Source organism: Pteropus vampyrus, unplaced genomic scaffold (genome assembly GCF_000151845.1).
Source record: "Pteropus vampyrus isolate Shadow unplaced genomic scaffold, Pvam_2.0 Scaffold113, whole genome shotgun sequence".
NCBI lineage: Eukaryota > Metazoa > Chordata > Mammalia > Chiroptera > Pteropodidae > Pteropus > Pteropus vampyrus.
Window position 1 is genome coordinate 287054 of NW_011888894.1, and position 16549 is coordinate 303602.

Consider the following 16549-nt stretch of genomic DNA (forward strand, 5'->3'; position numbering starts at 1 on the left):
ATAATGATAATTGCAACAGAAGGTAAAGTGTAACTATAATAATAAAGTCAAAAGAAAATAGTGATTAATATTTTATGCATACTTTTAATCATTTAGTCAAACAAATGTATATTGAATGCCATTTATGTGCCAGGCATTGTTCTAGGGAATGAGAACACGACAAGAAACAAGACAAACAAAAAACTTGTTCTCATGGAGCTTGCATCCAAATGAAAGGAAACAGATACACAAAAAAACACAATATAATGTCAGATGGAGATGTGTGCTATGCAAAGAATTAAAAGAGGGCTATGTGTTAGGTAAGACTGTCCATTTTAAATTGAGCAGTAGAAAAATCTCTAAGTAGTCGACATTTAATTTTAAGTTGTATTTTAATTACAAGTTATATATTTCCTAATTGTTGGTGTCACTTGGAGTTTTTGTGTTAGGTCTTTTTATACTTTCATAATAGAGATACTCCTTAGATTATCTCATTTTCTCCTAGTCTTCAGTTACCATCTATCTGCTAATGATTCTGAAATCCATTATTGTTAGCCTAGCCTTTTCTACATGTCTAATACAGAGGTCATTATCATCAGTCCCCCCAAATACAGTCAATTTTGTTATTTTTGGTAGTGATGTTCTGTTCTGTAATGTCACTGTAGACACTGAATTAATGAATACTGAGCCATTGTTCCCAGGAGAAATACAGGGTTAAGTTCCTATGAGCTTCTGATCACATTTTCTTCAGCCAATCAATTCATAACCTTGTTTTATGTATGTTTCTCTTTAAGGACACATTATTCAGTAGGTATTATTGACTCATTAATGCTGCATTCACAACCAACAACCTTATAACTCCTGTTTGAACAAGCTTATCTAAAACATATGTTTTCTCCATAAGGCACATCTTGCCTTCTTGAGCTTAGGAATGCTCGACAACACTTTAGTACTATTTTGGGGGGCCATTTAAAATAGAAAATCACCAACAAGAAGCACAAAAATGGAAGACATGAAAAAGTACATGAAAAGGTGCTCGACATCACTAATCATCAGGGAAATGCAAATCAAACCCACAATGAGACTCACACATGTTAGATGGCTGTTATCAAACGACAAGAAATAACAAGTGTTAGCAAGGTTGTGGAAAAAAGGGAAACTTTGTGTGCTGTTGGTGGAAATGGAAATTGGTGCAGCCACTACGGAGAATAGTGTGGAGCTTCCTCAATAAATTAAAAATAGAATTTCCATATGATTCAGCAATTCCACTTCTGAGTATTAATCTGAAGAAAATGAAGTCACTAATGTGAAAAGATAAATGCACCCCATGTTCATTGCAGCATTATTTACAATGGCAAAGATAGGGAAATAACCTAAGCATCCATTGATGAATGAATGGATAAAGAAAATTTGGTATATATACACAATGGAATATTATTCAGCCATAAAAAGGAAACCTTGCTTTTTGCAGCAACATAGATGGAACTTGAGGGTATAATGCTAAGTGAAATGAGTCAGACAGATGAAGACAAATACTGTATAATCTCACTTATGTGGAATCTAAAAAAACAAACAAAAATATCAACCGAACTCACAGATATAAAGAACAGATTGGTTGTTGCCAGAAACAGGATTGGGGAATGGGAAATTAGGTGAAAGTGGTCAAAAGGTTAAAAAGATTATAAAATCTATAAGCTATTGAGATGTAATGTATAACATGGTAACTATAATTAAGAACACTGTACATATATTTGAAAGCTGCTAAGAGAGTAGATCTTAAAAGTTCTCATCACAAAAGAAAACATTTTTGATTGTGTGTGGTGATGGATGTTAACTAGACTCATTATGATGATCATTTCACAATATATACAAATATTGAATCATTATGTTATGCACCTGAAACTAATATATGTCAATTATATGTCGATTTAAAAAAAAGAAGCACAAAAATGCAAAAAGTGTGGCACTAGATAGACTTGAAAAGGATAATTGTTTATAGTATGTGAACTGAAATAAGAAGGCAGAGCGTTCCCTTTTTTGACCTCAGCTAGGAAGATGTGCATCCAGGAAACTCAAATTTCCACCCGTCTGTACACCTTCATAAATGACTATGAGAGAGCCACACATATTGATTTTGAGGTTACAAGTAAATTTTAGCAAGTAGACAAATTTGCTAATATGAAATCTATGAATAATATTTGACTATCTATTCCTTCTCTTATGTTTCATCTCTTATTAAATAACACCACCTTCAAACCAGTTACCCAGATTAGAAACCTCACATCAGCCTTCTTTCCTTCCTGTCTTTTACCACTCATATCCAATCAATCATTGGCTTGCACCTCCTAAATATATGTCAGATTCTGACTGATGTTTTTTGTATCTAATTTTCCCTTTCTTCATTCTACTCAACTACAACTTCCAAGTGTCTAAAACTCTTATTGTCTTTAGAGTTGAAGGCCAAGTATCTTAACATAATTTACAAAGCCTTCCAGCCTTATCTCTTGTTATCCCTCTCCCTTATATCTCGAAGTTCCAGCCATGAAAAACTTCTTTCAGTTCATGGGAAATGTGATGCCTTTTTTCTTTGAGCCCCACCCCTGTGTCTCTATGAGGAACATCTTTTCCCTCTTTACCTGGCTTATTTTTCTGACTGATTCTTCAATTATGAGTTTGTCATTTTTTCCTGGGACGCTTTCTCTGACATTCCTCATACCCACTACACACACACACACACACACACACACACACACACACACACACCATACACACCCCATACACACCCATATACCACTACAATCCATAGGATTCTATAGTTTATTTTAATATAATTGCTTGTTTAATTGCTAGTCTTCCAGTGTAGACTCTAACTGTAGATTCAGTGAGGACAGGGACTATTCATAGTGTCTATCACATGGTAATAAGCACTTAAAATATATTAAGTGACTTGTTTTTCTCTGATAGTGTGTGTATTAATTAATTATTACAAAGACTTTGGAGCACTGTAATACTAATGACATAAAATGAAAAAAAAATTTTCATTTATCTGCTTTTTGTTTTCTGTTTATATCTTCAATAGAGTTGTTTTTTTTTTAAACATATTAGTGATTAAAAGAGTTTGAGGCAGAGGTGGCAAACTGTACAGTTCATCTATTGACCTATTTGTAAATAGGCAGGCATTTCATCAATTACTCAGCTGAACTGGTCACACATCTGCTTCTCAAATTCCACCTGTAAGCATTGAGTTGACAAAATTGGCAGAGGAAATAGAATAATCAGAGGTGAATTTATTTAGTAGTCACTAGGGAAAATCTAACTTATTTTTGTAAATGGGGAAGCCAGATCTGTTAGATAAATTTATCTTTTCTTATGTTTTTAGTCTATTGAATGAATATTTGAAAGGCAAAACTGTATCTACTTTAGAATTAAGTAGAGATTCATGATTTAGTTTTTAAATAACATTTCATCTTGTATATTTTCTATCATTTATAATAAATAATTAAATTAGTATATTGTGGTCTTAATTAGAGAGAAGGCTTTTCCTAAATTCTCAGCTAAGTGTATTTTGGCTCCAAAGCATGTTGAATATGTAACATCACACCAGAATAATAAAGGGCCTTTAGGACTGTTAACCTTAAAATGAAAAGCCCTTTAGTGTGTACAGAATGTAATTGACATTTAATAATACCACTACCCTGTGAAATGGTGACAAGTAGGGAATAACTAACAAACCAACAGGCAGTTTCCACTTCTTATTTTTTAAATAGAATCATTTGCTACCTCATTAACTTAGGGACTAAGAAAGCCTTGAAATAGTTGTCTTAATGTTTGATTTCATTTTATAGCCAGGAAAACTCAGGTGTGTATAGTTATAATCACTTTAACATTTTAAAACCTTTGTTTTTAAGTTACACCAGGGGTCAACAAACGGTGACTCATGGGCCAAATCCAGCCTGCTGCTTGTTTGTGTATGACTTGTGAACCAAAAATGGTTTCTATTTTTAAATAGTTGGTAAAAATCAAAAGAAAAACAATATTTCATGACAGGTGAAAATTATATGAAATTCTAATTTGAAATTTCTACAAATAAGATTTTATTGGAACAGCCATACTCATTCACTTTTTGTCTATGGCCACGTTTGCACAACAGCAGAGCTAAGTAGTTGCAACAAAGACTGTATGGCTAACTAAGCCTAAAAATCTTTACTACCCTGCCCTGTACAGAAAACGTTTGACAACTCCTCAGCTGCACTATTGAGTTTGCGTGATTTAGTACCTTAAATCAACTTTCCCAGTTCAAAGAAGTCATTGGATAAAATTCTTTAGACTGAACTAGATATTGCAGGGAGTTTATACTTTCTTACATGGGCAGGGAATCTACTTTCATCATCAATTTTATCTTATTTAATTTGTAAATAAGCACTTTCATAATGGTTATTTATCACTTCTAAAAGCTTTGTAAAAAATTTTAAAAAATAAAAGCTTTGCAACTGTTCTGAAAACTTTGATTTAAAAATCTTCATAGCAACTATGTGTGGTTGTCATCTCTACAAATGAGAAAACCACAGCACCTCTCTTCGTGAAAGTTAAATAATTAAATAGTGTAAGTTAAATTTGAAAGGGAAGTTATATAGTAGTCATATGAGTTTTAGAACTAGTAAGGGCCAGACCCACAATTTGAATGAAATCATCTCGTTCCCAAATCAGTGGTGTTAACCACTGTGCAGTGCTGTCTCTCCCTTTCCACCCTTGTTTATTCAGAGAAGTCTTCAACTGAGAGTAGAATTTCATAATGAAAGAATCATATTTTAAAATCTTTGAGCTTATATTAGTTTTCTTGGGCTGCTATAACAAAGTACCACAGGCTGGGTAGCTTTAAACAACATAAATTTGTTCTGTCACAGTTCTGGAGGCTGGAAATCCAAAAATCAAGGTGCCAGATGCCATTCTACCTCTCGCATTCTGGGTAGAATCCTTGTGTTTTCCCAGCTTCTGGTGGTGCTGTCAATCTTTGATGTCCCTTGGTTTTCTGCTGCACTACTCTAATCTCTGCTGTGTCACCACATGGTGTTCCTTTGTATCTCTATCTTTGTGTCTTTTCTACTCTTCTTTTAAAGACGTCAGTTATATTGAATGAAGGACCACCCTACTCTAGTATGACTGCATCTTCATTTAACTAATTACATCTACAATGACCCTATTTCTAAATAAGGTCATATTGAGAGACCCCCAGGAAGGACATGAATTTTGAGAGGACACTATTCAACCCACTTTCAGAGCTCATGAGCCAGCTCTTGTTCACTAGAGCTCCCTTCAGTTTAAACCCAGAAACCTAAATGAAAACTGGAAACTGCATAAGAATTTCCAGTGCTTTGTTTCTTTCTTTCTCTCTCTCTTTTTTTTTTTTGGTGTTAGTCCTGTGCTAGATTATATATTCTATCTGGAAAGACTGATTTACTGTTTTCAGTTCCTACTTTTTTCCTGTCTCTCTTTGGCCCATTGCTTATGATTTATTTTTATTCCGGACATTTTTTCTCCTGAAATGATCTGTGAAGTTCTTTAAGGAACATTTTCTCAACTGTTGTTATACCCTATGAGAACGTTGGTTTGTTCTCATTCTTGTGAATTTGTGATGGTTGATTCAGAAACCAGCTCTGGTGTGTCAGAGGTTGAATTCTGGTAGTTTCCTCTTAAGAATTTTTTGTAGTCATCCCTGTGGGATTTCTAAGTAAGATGCAATAAATGGTGATAGTTATTTTTACTTTTTCTATGACTTTCATTGTTAAAATAGCAAATTTTGAGAAATGTGTGGCTGCCTCAGTTCCAGATCTGGGAGCATCTCTTTTCCCATGAAATATTAGAGTAATCGGTCCAATTGTGTCAGACTTTCGTTTATTTTACAGGGTGCCCGGGAAACATTTGAGAACTACTACCGAAAACAGAGGCGAAAACAGGCCCGTTTGGTGCTCCAGCCTCCATCTAACATGGTAGGATCACCGCCTTCCCTTTTCTCACTTTTGTCACTATTCTTCCCTAGTATCTTTTAATTATTTTGCATATGTGTTTTAGATAATTTTTTACTGTCAGTACCAGACCACTTTTGATAAATGTAACTCACAGTAAGAAAATAGCAACTCTGACACCCATTGATTGCTGTGTGTCGGGCATTGTTTTAAGTACTAGATATGTATTGTCTCATTTCGTCCTCACTGTAACCCTATAAGGTAGTTACTATTATTATATTTACCATATAGTCTTGAAAACTGAGTCTTAAGAAATTAAATAACTGATACTAACTCTCTTAATATATCAAAACAGAAACAATAACTTTTTTCTTCTTTGCTTTGTTACAGCATGAAACTTTAGATGGCTACAGGAAATATTTTAATCAAATTGTAGGGTAGGTATGTGTATGTGTGTGTATTTAAATTTATACACTTTTAATACATAGATTTTTGAGACTTGGAAAAATAAATCAAGTTTTCATTGGGAAATTCATTTTCTTTTTTAATTCTTTAGACGAGATTTAGTTTTGACTTTCTGATGATTTCGAAGAAATGTCTTACTGATTTCATTATTATTATTGGAAAGTACTTTTTGTGGATAAAGGGAGAAAAACATGGAATTATAATCTTATTATATTTGATGTTCTGTTTATCCATTCTTGATAAGAGGGAACCAAATAATCAACAAAAGTTAGCAAACTTTTTCTAAAAAGGCAAGATAGTAAAGTATTTTAGGCTTAGGAGGCCATAAGGTTTTTTGTTACAACTGTTCAGCTCAGTTGTTACAGTGCAAGAGCAGCTAGAGACAATATGTAAATGAGTGAATGGCTATATTTTATAAAAGAATGTTTATAAAAACATGCAGTGGGCCAGATTTGTCCCATGGGCTATAGAGTTTGCCACCATCATCTAGAGTATCTGTACTAGTATGGAATTGCAGGTCCCAGATAAACACCCCAAACACAGGCATCTTATTCTAACTGCAAAATAATGACGTTGTAGTTAAAAGAAAGGGAAGTAAATTGGATTGTTCCATGATATTTCTTTCTTTATTTTCAGATTAAGATTGTTTTAATATAACTGATAGTTTTAATTAAAATATGTAATAAATATTCCCTATTTAAAGAATTGTTTAATTAATATAAACATTTAGGCAAGATAGCTGACAATACATTTTAAATGCATAAGAATAAAAAATCACAACTGAATGTTAAAAAATAAGTGTGCATTTTTTTTAACCTTTGTAAGACATCTTTTCAACACTTGAATGAAGAAGTCTATATAACGATAAGGGGAATTATTTCAATATTTCGTGTATTGGGTTCTTAAAAAAATGTGTATTTTAGCTTTCATTGTTTCTTTAAAATCTATCAGTTTTTAAAAATGTATTAATGACCTGATGTCTTTAATATAGTGAAATTAGCCTCCTTTACCTCTAAACATTTTCCTTCCTTTTAAATTGCTGTATAACAAGGTTAACATTTAACAGAAATGTAACTCTAATTTCTGTAAAAGTTGTTAAGAGTATATCATGATCAGGGGCATAATTCTAAGTCCAAGAAATCCGATTTCATTTATGAAACTGAATAGCTTTTTTTAAGAAAAAAATGGCTGTTAGAATTTGATGGCAGCTCTTAATGTTTGTCAAACCCTGGATATAGTATTCAAACTGTAAGTTCTTATAGCTGTGCTTTCTTTTCTTCTCAATCTTAGCTTTTTTGTGGTTGAAGATCATATTTTACATACAACCCAGGGCTTAGTAAATAGAGCCTACATCGATGAACTATGGGAAATGGCACTTTCAAAAACCATTGCAGCACTCCGTACCCACTCGGTATGTAAGAAGCCCAAGAGAAGTTCTTATTTCGAGCTTATTATCTATTTACTATTCATTGTTTTAGTGCTTTAATGTAATCATGTGTATCATATGAAATCACCCATTTGGAGCTATGTTCTTCGAAGACATATGGAAGTAGCCATTTCAAATTGCTGTTTTCTAACACTGAGCCCACTCTTGTGGATGCTCTTTGCAAAAGAAAACAGTAGCTAACATTTATTCATTGCTCACTATGGTCTCGAGCATTGTTATGTATACCTCGTATATATTTCATCCTCACGGTATCCCTATAAAGTAGGTATTATTATATTTACCTTATAGTCTAGGGAACTTATCTTTAGAGAGGTTAAGTAACCAGTCTACTATTACTCAGTAAATAGTGGAGCTTGGATTTAAACCCAGACATTATGACTTCAGAGCCCATGTTCTTAGCCACTACTGCATATTGTCTGCTATAACGCCTGTTGACACCGGTTTGGAGTTTATAGTTTACATTTTGAAAAAAATGTTTACAACATATCAGTAAGTTAATCTAATTATGAATTCCTCTGATCTATTGATAATATTTTATCAGATTTGCATTTTGAAAAGATATTCTGGGTAAATTATGGATGAGTGGTGAGAATGGATGTGGGAAGAACAATTAATAGGGTAGTCTAGTATTCTATGCAAGAGATGATGACAGTCGGACCAAGGGATGATAGTAATTATGAAGAGATGTGGATGAATTAGAGAAACTTTTAGGAAATAAGATTAGTCGTACTTTCTGATCAGCTATAAGAAATAAGGGTAAAAGAAGTGTCAAGGCAATGCCTAGGTTTATGCTTTCCTTACTTGGATGATGGTGTTGGTTTCGATGGTTTGGAGTAGGGCGTTCATGAGTTGCATTTGGATATGATTACTTTGAGATGCCTTTGTGCCATCCAAGTAGCAAAGCCTAGGAGATTTGTTATTATATAAGTTGAAACCGAAGAGGATATGCCATTATTGAATGTATTGCAAATATTTTTTGCCTTTTATTTTTGGTTATAGTTTGGAGTGGGGGTAGGGTAAGTTGTAGGAATGTGCCATTTACAAAAAACTCATTTGATAAGCTTTTAAAAAACTTTTTTTAGCTATTATAAAATTTGCAGTGAATATTTTTATAAAAATATCCCTGCACAATTGCTTACACTTAGGATAAATACTTAGATGTAAAATTAGTGAGTTAAAAGATCTGTATATTTCTTAGGCTCTGGATGCATATTGCTAAATTGCTCTACAAAAATATAGAACCATTTAGCACTCTAAGTATCATCTGTTAGAATTTCTATTTTCTTATTTCTTTTACTACACAGAAGGTTGTCTGTAAAAAGAAAAATCATTCCCAGCCTAATATGTCAGAAATTAAATCTTATTTTAATGTTCTTTGGTTAGTACTGACATTGAAAATCTCTTCACATGTGTTTTAGTTATTTGTGCATCTTCTTAGAATATCCTATTCATCAGCATTGCCTTATATTTTAATAGGCATTTTATATTTTATTATTTATTAGCAAAACATAGGTGTTAGCCTTTAATCTGAATGTTAATCTCTAGTCTGACATATAGGTTGTAAATATTTTTTCTTAGTTTCATGTGTCTCTAACTTTGTTTTGCTTTTCCATGGCTTTACAGAAGTTTAAAATTTTTTTGTGTAGTTAAATTTGTTGATGTATTTAACTTTATAATTTATATTTCTTATTCCAAAGAATATGTAATTATTTTTTTATATTTGATTTTAGTATTTCTATAGTTTCTTTTTTACATATAAATTACAAACATAAAAAGTTTATTTTAGTATAGGGTATGACGTTGGGCTCTGTCTTTTAATTATTTTTAAAACAATTCATCAGTTGCAATAACATTCTTGTGATAATCTATTGTTTTATTCAGTTTGGATTGCCATCACAGAATACCATAGACTAGGTGGTTTAAACAACAAATTTATTTTCTCACAGTTCTAGAGGCTGGTAGGCTGAAGTCAGGGTACCAGCATGATTGGTTTCAAGTGAGGACTGTCTTCCTGGTTTGCAAATGGCTTCATTTTTGTCATGTCCTCACATGGCCTTTCCTCAGGTGTATTTTAGTGTCTCCTCATTCTTTTATAAGAACATCAATCCCATTAGATGATTACCTTATTACTCTTATTACCTCATTTGATCTTAATTAACTGTCTAACTCCAAATATAGCCACACTGGGGGTTAGGGTTTCATCATATGGATTTTTGGGGACACAGCATTCAGTCCATAACATCTGTTCTTCCTCAACATATTTTGAAGGCCACCTTTATCTTGTAATAATATGTTATATAAATACTAAACTCTGTTTCTAGGCTCTATGACCGACCCCCCTTTTCTTTCTTCTCTGTATGTCTTGAGCCAATATAACATTGTTTTGATTATTACATCTGATATAGTATGGTTTAATTTCTTATAGGATGTGTATATCCTCTGAAATCCTTTGAAAAATATGCTATTTATATTATTATTTTTCCAGATTAATTTGAGAATCACTTTGTCACATCCCTTCTACCTCTTATCCCCTGACACCAAAATTGAACTATAGTGTACTATGTAGTAAATCTGTAAATTTAATTCGAGATAATTGACATATTTCAATATCTGGTATTTTTTTTAACCAGGAATATATGTATTTTTTTCACTTATTTCCTTTCATATCTTTTGGAAAAATATTTTATATGCTTCCCATCTAAGTTCTATTTTTGGTTCTTCATTTTTTTTTTTTTTTTTTTTTTTCAGGTAGTATTTTGAGGAAGATTTTTTCCCCCCCTAATCATATATATTAACTAGTATTGCTCTCATTCTATAGAAGTCCTTGATTTTGTTTATCTTATGTCTTCCATTTCATTGATTTTACCAGTTTCTTTTCTGGAATAAGCTGTTTTCTTTTTAGAAAACTTAGATTTCTTCTAAGCAATCTCTTTTATGTAAAGCAGTAGTTCTTAACTTTTTGTGTGTGACTGATACATTTGAGACTATGACAAATCTATAGGACACTCTCAGCAGGAAAATGTACTCTCTTTATCATGCAGTTGCATTTGATGTGATTAGGAGCAGGACACTTTCCAAGTGTGATAATTAAAGTGTAAATGTATGGAGAAAATGAATCTTAACGAAGTTACTCCTTGTAGATTGACTGTATGTTTCTTTGAATTGAAGAATAAATGAAAATGCCTGCTCCACCTCCCCCAATAGTTCAGCATCAATCTGCAGAGGAAGAAAGTAGATTAGTGGTTGCGTAGGGCTGGGAGTTAGGTAGGAAAAGTAAGAAGGTGACTTAAAGGGCACAGGGTTTCTTTTTGAGGTGGAGAAAATATTCTAAAATTGATTGCGGTTATGTTTGTTTGTATCTGCGAATATACAAAAATACTAAAAACAATTAATTATGTACTTTAAATGGGTGACTTGTATGGTATGAGAATTGTATCTCAAGAGAACTATTAAAATATAACTTAGCATCACCCACATTTACTCACTGAACCATTTTATCCATTATGAGACAGAGTACTTGATGCTACAGATGCTAATTCTATTTCATGATACTGTTTATTATGTTATATTACCCAGCAAGCAAAGCAAAATAAGAACAACCCAAACATCAAAACAAATTTCAGAAACAAACTGTATCTGCGTGATTATTTTATTTGTCAAAAATTCAAATATTTTTCAAACTTTCTATATCCCTATTTTAAACTACTCTTTACTTTTTCTGATTGAATTGATTATTTGTCATTTCATAAATTGGAAATATTTTGGAAGATAATATTTCAGATGTTAATGTGTGTAGTAGTCTCATGCTGATTTCAAAACAAAATGAACATCTTATACAATCCATCTCACTTAAAATTCAAATTTAGCAATATCTTAAAGAATAACATGCTAATACATCATATCAGGAATGGTTCAATGCTAGATCCGCTAATATAATTGCTAAAATGATTGTTAATAGTATGATAAACAGATCATTTAACAATAATGAAAAGGTATTTTTAAGATTCAAAATTATGGAACAAAGTAATTCTGTGTAGCCAGAAAAACTCATGTTTTATAGATTTTAAAAATTATACATTTTTATTATTTGGTAGAGAAGAGTGTGCATTGTGATAATGGTTTTATACACACCCACATTCAAATCCATCCCCTGTCACACACATATTTTGTTTTTTTGAATCAAAGGGTATACTAAGCATATATGTCTTCCAGATCTCCTCACCAGATTCTTATTGAAATAATATGGGAGAAAAACAAACTAAAAAGAGAAACTCTGCAAAGTACTGTCAAAGGCTAGAAGTTTTGAAAAATTTTTTTGAACTTGGAAAACAGATGGAATTAGAATAATGACAACCCAAGAAATAATTATATTAAATGTAGTAGGGGTGGTTATTGTCAAAGTAGGAGACATTCTTCCAAGTGGAATATAGGAACACTCAAAATTCAGAGTCAACAAATATAATGATCAAGAATGGGCCTACTAAGAGAAATCATGAGGGAAACTATTTAGAGTTCTGCTTTCCAAAATCCTTAGCCAGCCAGCTGCTTACCCAGTTCCTTTGGCCAGCCTTACCATCTACATAAAGACAGTAGCATGATCAGCGAAGTTCTGTAGTACAGCTTTTTGAAGAAAGTGATTCATCTGTTCCACCCATGTATAAAGAGCCTGTAGTCAGATTTTTGGGAAACCGACTTAAAACTGCAGAGGATGAAACCCATACCAGTTATTCATACTAATCAACCTAGTCCTTAATTCTAAAACATGAACAAACAGCCAAGAGTCTTAAAATATTTGAGGAAAACCTATTACACCAAATAGAAGACAACAATAAACAAAGAGAATAGCTAGCTATTCTTTAGCCAATACAAATAATTCATGGTCTAGGAGAAACATTTACAAAGTAGTAATCATTTCTCATTTTGGGAATATAGGAGGCTAGGTTATTCATACTAACCATTCAGCTGGAAATAACTAAAAATGCTACTTTATGTATGTGTATATATGTATTTATGTAATATAAGATGTTCTTTAAGTCTCAGAGCACTTAGTAAGGATATTAGGGAATTGCCAGGCCAAACCCAAAGGAAATTTGAGAGTCCAAACAGATAGGCAAAACACTTAAGCTGCCTTTGCCTTGAGGTCACTTGTTAGTCCAGACAATTTGAACTTAGATTTTGACAGCCTATTGGGCCTGCCCAAGATGGAGAGTCTAAAATGGTACCCTACCCACAGTAAGCTAGAAAGGACTATTCTTTTCAGGTTAATAGAAAAAGCAGTTAAAATTCTTCCCTCAAAGAAATCTCCCATGCCTAGGGAGTTTTATCCTCAATTCCTATCTTACATAAACTCTCAGAGAATTGAAAAGAGGAAACATGAACGAACTCCTTTTATGAAGTATGTATAATCTTGATATTATGAAACCAGATGAGGATAGTATAAGAACTTATGAACTCATAAATATAGATCAGGCTCATTCATTAATATAGATCAGAAATCCTAAACAAAATACTAGAAAACCAAACCCAGCAATTTACAAACAACATTAACATGTTGAATTTATAGTAACAATGCAAACTTGTTTCAATATTATAGTCTGTTAATGTAATTTATGCATTAATAGATTAAAAGACAAAAATTATAAAATTCAGTAGATAAAGAAAAGCATTTAATTAAACATACCATAAATTCATGGTAAAATCTCTCAGTAAATTAGAATCATAAGTGAATTTTATTAATCTGATAAAAGTCATCCTCAAAAACTTGTAACAAATATATTTAATTACCATTGCGCCTATTTTTTATTGTACTTGAAGTTGTATCTTTTTTGTAAAATAAATAAATAAACCTTTGAAAGGAGGAAATAAAACTAATTTTTGCACATGATATATGTTGGTACACTGAAAGTAAAAAGGAATTTATGGAAAATTACTACAATTAATAGAAGAGGTTAGCAGGTTTCCTAGTACAAAATTATTACACAGAATCAATTCTCTTTATACATATATCTTATACATATGTTAAAAGCCATAGACTATAAAACACAAAAAGTGAACTCTAATATAAACTATGGACTTTAGTTAACAATAATGTGTCACTGTTGGCTCATCAATTGTAGCAAATGTACCACGCTAATGTAAGACATTATAATAGGGGAAAGGGAGCTAGAGTATATTCGTATAGGGGTGTATGGGAACTCTTTGTACTTTCTGCCCAATTTATCTATAAATGCAAAATTGCTCTAACAAAGTCTATTAAGTTAAAACATACAAAGAAACAAAAAACTAAGGCAAGACATGGAAATTATCATAAAAGGCATGATATTATTTCCCTGAGTGGGGAAGAAAGCAGTTGTGATTAGTACCTCTGGGAACTTCTGGCATGTTGGTGCTGTTCAGTTTTGTTTGCCTGGTAAAATTGTACATATAGGTCTTATTTTTTTCTCTGTATACGCTATAGTCACAATTTAAAAAATGTAGCAAGAAGGGAAAGGAAGGAAGCAAGCCAAAGAATGGTGGAAATCAAAGGTAAACATTGCTTTCATTGAAATTTATGATTACCATGGTTATTGATGAAATTTAATTTAAAAATTAAACAGATAAAACTGCATATCATTCTATGATCAAGAAGATAAAGTAAAATATATATCCGAAAATATAGCACAAAGACACAGAGAGATAATATGAAAGGGAAGTTAAGAAACATGGATAATTCATGGAGAGTTTTGGTTGTATCTAATAGAGATTAAGAAAAGGACAGTCACAAAGGTAGCGACTTCAGTAATTAAAGAAATGAAAGAAGGAAAATTCTTTGTGAAGAAAGACTAGATTATTAAAGTTGAAAGGATGCATTTTGTATCAAGCTGGGTAAATAACAGCAGACAATTTTCTCACATCCGAAATTTTATATTTTAGTTTAAGGGCAAAAGAAAGGCATTTTTAAACGTATCAGGATTCAAAGTTTATGCTACACCTATCCTTTCTTATTGGTGTTCTACAAAAAAATTGAAAAAGAAATCCAAAATATAAGATGGGGTAGGATTAAATAAAATGTGTTAAAAAAAAAGAGAGAGTAAAACTCATAGATAAATCTAAATAACTGATTATTTATTTGAAAAGTTTAATGCTACTAAGAATCCCTACAAAGGAAAAGCTTAATGTTTAAAAGTTTTTAAAATATAAATTCCAGATTACTTCAAATAAACAGTGGACAGGAAGTATATAACATTAATAATCGCTATAAGATAATTTAAAAGTATTTAGCCAATGAAAAACATGAAAGGAAACAAAGCAAAGAAGAAATCATTGTAAATAGAAAACTTGAAATGGCTGGCTGTTATAGGTCCAGATAGTCAGTAATCATGGGAAATGTTAAAGAGTTAGAAAGTTTTATAGTTTGGTTACTAAGAGATATTCATACATTAAGGTTACCTAAAAGAGATTTAAAATAAAGAGAAGAAATAGCATAATTCTACAAGGCAAATAGAATTGAAGTCGAAGACCATTAAATGAGAGAAGAAAGGAACATTTTATATTGATAATAGTTTTAACCCACCAAAAAGATAATAGCCTATTTACAGGGGACAAAGCAAGCACCGATATATATAAAGACAAAAAGTGGTTAGTAATAAGAGAAACTGACAAACCATTGAGGAAGAATTTAACACACTTCTTTCAGGAACTGAGATATCAAATAGAGAGTAAGTAACCAAACTCTAAGAGAATTTGAATATCAAAATCACAGAACTTTTAAAATAGTGGCATATATATCCTTGTATCCTGCCCACAGAATCTTATCTTCCATGTCATTTCAGTTTTCAAATATGTTATGATATTATAAGTGAACTTTATTTATAATTTTTATTTTCCTCTATATTTATGTTTATTTTCTCTTTTGTATTCCATGTATTGGTTAGTTTTGTTTTCCTTTTGTTATTTAATCAGACTTGCCAAAAATTTGTCTATTTTATTAATATTATTTTTAACTTGAGCTTTTGGTTTAATTGATCAAATCTTTCATGGCATCTTTCTCATTAATTTCTGCTTTTAATTTTATCAATTTGTTCTCTCATTTATGATTTATTTTGGCCTTTGTGGCCTAGCTTAATGAGTTTGTGCTTATTTTGTTTATTTTCCTTTTGCTTTTCAAAGGTTTACATAGAAGAAATAAATTTATTTTGAAAATGGCTTTAGCCACATTTCATAGGTTTTGAAGTATTTCATTGTTGTTTATTTAAAAATAATCTTCAGTCTCCATTTGATTTATTCTTTAACTGAAGAGTTATTTAGAAGTGTATTTTTAAATTGCCAAGTGTTAAAAATGTAGATCCTGGCTTACTAGAGACTCTACTTAGCTCTTCCCTGGCCAAATCTGGTGTTACCTTAAACCAAGAAAGGGTTGGACCCTTTCTAGAGAATGTTCACCAGGTGAAGCATTAAACAAATAAATCAAAATTTAGTTTTATTTCTAATAATTAAGATGTTTTCCTAATTGTCTTATTTTCCCTTTAGTCTTACTGCTCTGATCCAAACCTCGTATTGGATTTGAAGAACCTCATTGTGCTTTTTGCTGATACACTTCAGGTTTGTGACTTTCATTTATACATACCTACCTAGATTAGTATTTCATCAGATCTAAATCTTTTCAATGTGGACCTAAGATTGAATAAGTACCTTTTAGTTTTTAGTTGTGTGTGTT

The 16549-nt window shown here is 31.8% G+C and overlaps 1 protein-coding gene across 1 annotated transcript in view; it reads left to right on the top strand.

The window, feature by feature from the left end:
• The window catches only part of EXOC6B (exocyst complex component 6B), a 543568-nt gene that overhangs the window by 260621 nt on the left and 266398 nt on the right, over positions 1-16549 (top strand). Inside the window, exons 9-12 of the mRNA XM_011365544.2 lie at positions 5883-5966; positions 6333-6379; positions 7698-7818; positions 16363-16434. Of these exons, the coding sequence (XP_011363846.1) occupies positions 5883-5966; positions 6333-6379; positions 7698-7818; positions 16363-16434 (324 nt within the window). The remainder of the gene's footprint in view (positions 1-5882; positions 5967-6332; positions 6380-7697; positions 7819-16362; positions 16435-16549) is intronic.